At 37.3% G+C, this 4,579-nt stretch overlaps 1 protein-coding gene across 4 annotated transcripts in view; it reads right to left on the bottom strand.

Moving 5' to 3' along the window:
- The window catches only part of LOC106879487 (uncharacterized), a 28,455-nt gene that overhangs the window by 18,418 nt on the left and 5,458 nt on the right, over nt 1–4,579 (bottom strand). For 3 of the 4 annotated variants that reach the window (XM_014929090.2, XM_014929089.2, XM_014929088.2), the window contains exon 2: nt 1,651–1,897. The exons of the other annotated variant lie outside the window; for it this stretch is intronic. In XM_014929090.2, coding sequence (XP_014784576.1) covers nt 1,651–1,893 — 243 coding nt within the window. In that variant the 5' untranslated portion in view covers nt 1,894–1,897. The remainder of the gene's footprint in view (nt 1–1,650; nt 1,898–4,579) is intronic. 4 annotated transcript variants of the gene reach the window in all.

Genomic DNA, 4,579 nt, shown 5'->3' on the forward strand with positions numbered 1-4,579 from the left:
CAGCAATGAATTCTTCTGCAATTTTAGAACTTATAATAAGACGCTAACATTAAATTCAACTTTACGATGAAAGTAAACAAACAAAGTTTGTTCTTTTTTAGAAGCGTTGAGATATCCTGATCACGCTATTTATAGCATTGTCACACGTTTGAGAAATAGATTTATTTCTGTTCTTACAATACATCTCAACGCTTCTAAAAAAGAACACAACCTGCCAATGCATTAGTAGGTCTTTCTCATCTGCTGTCTTTGGTACTTCTTGTCTTTTCTATTGCACTCAAAGTGTTTGCAGGTAAGAGAGTAGAGATTCCTCCACTATCATCATCATCAACATCATGATTTAACATCTGTTGTCCATGCTGGCATGGGTTGGACGGTTTGACAGGAGCTGGCAAGGCTGGAGAGCTGTGCCAGGCTCCAGTCATCTGTTTTGGTATGGTTTCTGCAGTTGGATGCCTTTCCTAACACCAACTTTACAGAGTGTACTGGGTGCTTCTTAGTGGTGCCAGCACAGGGAAAGTACATGTGGGTGTGTGAAAATATTCTAGCCTCCACGACAGTCTCAAATATTACAGAGTGGAAGGTTATGCTTTAGGACATCTCAGAATTTCAATTGTGGTCTTCCATTGTAACATTTTCTTGTATTTCAGAATAAAAAAACGGTCTCTGGTAGTCATTCATTGTCTATCCTTTGGGCACAACCAATCCAGTAAAACAGATGTGTGATAATCATTGCCTCAATCTTTGTCTTTTCTGTTTGTTCTTGGAATTTTAAGCATTGGTTTTCTTTTGCTTTTGGTTAATTACTAGAAGTAGATGAAGTTCGATGTGGTTCTGATAAGGAATCCACATCTTACAAGCATAAAGAAGTGCTCTGGCAACTACTGCTTGGTAGAAATTATCAATAGAATTATCAGCAAAATTACCAGCTAGGTATTGAAGAGGGTTCAATTCTCAGACCCCTAATATTTATTATAGTCTTCCACACCACAACAGAAGAATTGAAGAAGATATTTGTGGCAGCTCCTGTATGTTGAATCTTTTTATCACTCTCCCTCTTTTCCCCTCCCTCTTTTTCTCTCTCTATTGGTACCTGTCTCTTTTTCACACATTACTTCCTCCTCCATTTATCATTGACAATACACCTCATTCTCTCATTTTCATTACTCCTTTATCTATCACCCTGTCTCCTTTCCCCCTCATGGTTTCCTCACCAAAATTCAGCTGATAGGCTTCTATATCAGTCTTTCGATATTCCCCCCTCTATCCCCCCCCCTTCACTCAAATTCTTTCAGTTTCATCACTTTCTGGGTGAGGTTGATTTTTAGTTTTGCTGAAGTTAAGACAACCTCTCCAGTGCTGGTGCCATGGTATTAGGAAAGGCAAATGGTTATTAAAAAGTATGTCAAAATTGAACCTCTAAGTAATTATGTGGTCTCTGGCCCATCTATGGAAGCATTAACTTCAAATAAGAAATTAGTGGATACTGATGACTTATCCAAACTATGACAGTACAGAAGGTACACACAAAATGATGATGATGATGACAACAATAATGATGACATTGATAATAATGATGACACTGTAGCCTATGTAAGATTTCAATCTGCTTTAAATAAATGTGACTCATAGAAAAACTTAAAATCTCACATGTAAAGTCCCACAATAAGCAATGCCTTTACTTCCACCACCTTCAAACACCAAATTTTCAAAGGGGTATTCATAGTCTTTCAGATCGTTAAGTTGTGCTTTACCAGTATCATGGATTTCAGTGGTAACGGCACCCGTTCTTTTCGAAATGCATTTTTCTTCATCACATCTAACTAATTCATACAAATCAGAATCGGAATGAGAATGCTTTAATTTTCTGAAACATTTTGTAACATTTCCCATTTTACTGAAAGAGAAAATAAAATAGCATTGATTATCCAGTTCAATACACACACACACAATCTTTTATCTTATATATAATCAACATCAAATCACAATCAAATGGAAATTGTAGTTGTGGTCCCCGTGCTGGTGGCATGAAAAAAGCACCATCCGAATGTGGCTGATGCCAGCACTGCCTTGACTGGCTCCCGTGCTGGTGGCACGTAAAAAGCACCATCCAATCATGGTTGATGCCAGCCTCCTCTGGCCCCTGTGCCAGTGACACGTAAAAAGCACCCACTACACTCTTGGAGTGTTTGTCTTTAGGAAGGGCATCCAGCTGTAGAAACATTGCCAGATCAGACTGGAACCTGGTGCAGCCTCCTGGATTTTCAGACCCCAGTCGGACTGTCCAACCCATGCCAGCATAGAAAACAGACATTAAACAATGATGGTGGATTATATGTAATATTCCCAAAGTACAGACAGATACTTTGGAGTGAACACATAGAGAAATGTGCTGGGAATCTCCAACCAAATTTCACAGTTTTCCCCATCTACCAGTGCAAAGAAACGATTTCTGTATAAGAACATTTAAATAAAGAAAATTTATTTATTGGAAAATACAGAACATGCCTAAATATGAACGCATAACCAACTTTGGTCTCAGTATATAATTTAATTCATAATCACATATCCATCACTGCATATTCCATCTCCCTTTCGTTACCAAACCGGCTCTGGCTCTGAGTACAAATGTCTTGTTTTCATAAGTTTTGAATTAAAATCTTCCACCAAACCTTAGTCACAATTAATGTTCCTAACACTAGCTGAATGATAACTAAGTTATTTTACTAAAATTCTTTGTTATATTCAAAATAATTGAAAGAAACACAAAGCATCTCCAAATAAATACAATAACAAAAGGGTTAACTCAATAGTTTTTGTATGTTTATTTATCTTACCCCAAAAAAGAGCAATTACCTCCCCTGTCCCGAGTAATAATTATCACCAATTCCCCACTCCTTTACATTTTTCTACTTAATTCATTCACAAACTTTCATATAAGAACATGGACTAAAGTCCTCTTAAGAAAACATGAAATTACAATAATTTCAATGTCATGATTAGCAAAGGTTAAACTGATCAACAACCACAATACACTTTCATTTAAAATATGTCAAAAACTATGTTGCATGCATTTTCCTTCTTTTATTATATATTTTGCATTACAACTCACCACATGGCGATAATCAAAATTCTCTTCCACCCTTTTCTGACTATGTATATCTTATCTTATACAGATATAAAAACAAGTTGTCTGTATCAAGTTGCCGTCTACACCTGTTAACGAATTTTCATGAAACTTTGCAAATATGCTAAAGTAGCATCCAGTTTGTTGCTAGGCTCATTGAAGTTCAATAAAAATCTATAATTGGATGGCTAGGGCTCCTAGAAGGGATCCATATTTATAACCATTACCCGCCAAGGGAAATAACCCATTCATTTTCCTATATATAATAAATGAAAAAACATATAATAAATACTTCTCGATTTATTAAACAAGCTTTCTACATTACCTGGACTTTCTTGCCAGAAATTGTCAGACAAGGTCACTGATTTTATTTGATATAAATCAAGTTGAGTATGTTTATTTCATAGTATTTGAACTGTTAGACTTATTTTCATAATTTACCCAGTACAACCCTTAAACAAATAAGCGGTATTTTCTTAAACAACAGATCCACTTATTTCAATTAGAGACTTATTCATGGATATTCCATGAATGACGATGCCTTTCATGTCACTTCAGCCAATTGACAAGTGCTGCATGAAGAGCTGTTCTGCTTTTAGACAAATGCATTGTCATCACAAAGGTCACACCCTGTTTACATGTAGGAACACCTTCTTCATTTATATTGATAGATGTGTTAATGTTTTGTAATGATGTATTCTATGTAACAACCAACCACACATTTATCTATCGATAACATTGCAGTCTGCACTGTATTCATACAGTTCACACGCTGTTTACGTGTAGGAACATTTTCTTAATTCATATTGATAGCTGTGTTGATATTTTCGTGTTGTAAATGTATTGATAATCTACATGTTATTTTATTTTTAAATCTATATGCAAATTTATTTATTGTGGTTTGCCAATCCCTGGTTTAAGGGAAGACGCAAGGGATCCAGTACTCACGTTTGTCACGTGGAGAGAGACGAGAGGGAATAGGAGCAGTTTCTGTGAATCCAAGGTGTTGTTGGATAAGCACACATTAAGAACACGGGCAAAATAAGTCCAAGCTCCTTTAGGGATCTGATTGATGAGCTTCAACTTGAACAAGCCCTGAAGGGCAGGGGCATATTCCTCAACAGGGATCTGAATTTCAATGCAAGGTTCTGCCCTACAAAGTATGTTGGAGGTGAAATGGCATTGGTTGCATGACCAGTTTGAAAAAATTTCAGCTTGAACCTTAGTTCTGCCAACGCAGCTCCTGTGGTAACTACACAAGTGGCATTTGATGGTCTTGAAATAGCTACGTGTACAGGTGCAGAGAACACAGCTTGGGGGGGGGGGAACGGGTAGCATCTGAAGTAGAATTCAGAGGGGATGGCAGTGGGAGAAGATTGGCGCTGGACTCGGGTGGGGTGCAGGAGGGGATGGCAGCAGGCTGGTTGTTACAGGAAGGGTGGAGTGAATGAG

This window comes from Octopus bimaculoides, chromosome 9, assembly GCF_001194135.2.
Source record: "Octopus bimaculoides isolate UCB-OBI-ISO-001 chromosome 9, ASM119413v2, whole genome shotgun sequence".
Lineage (NCBI taxonomy): Eukaryota > Metazoa > Mollusca > Cephalopoda > Octopoda > Octopodidae > Octopus > Octopus bimaculoides.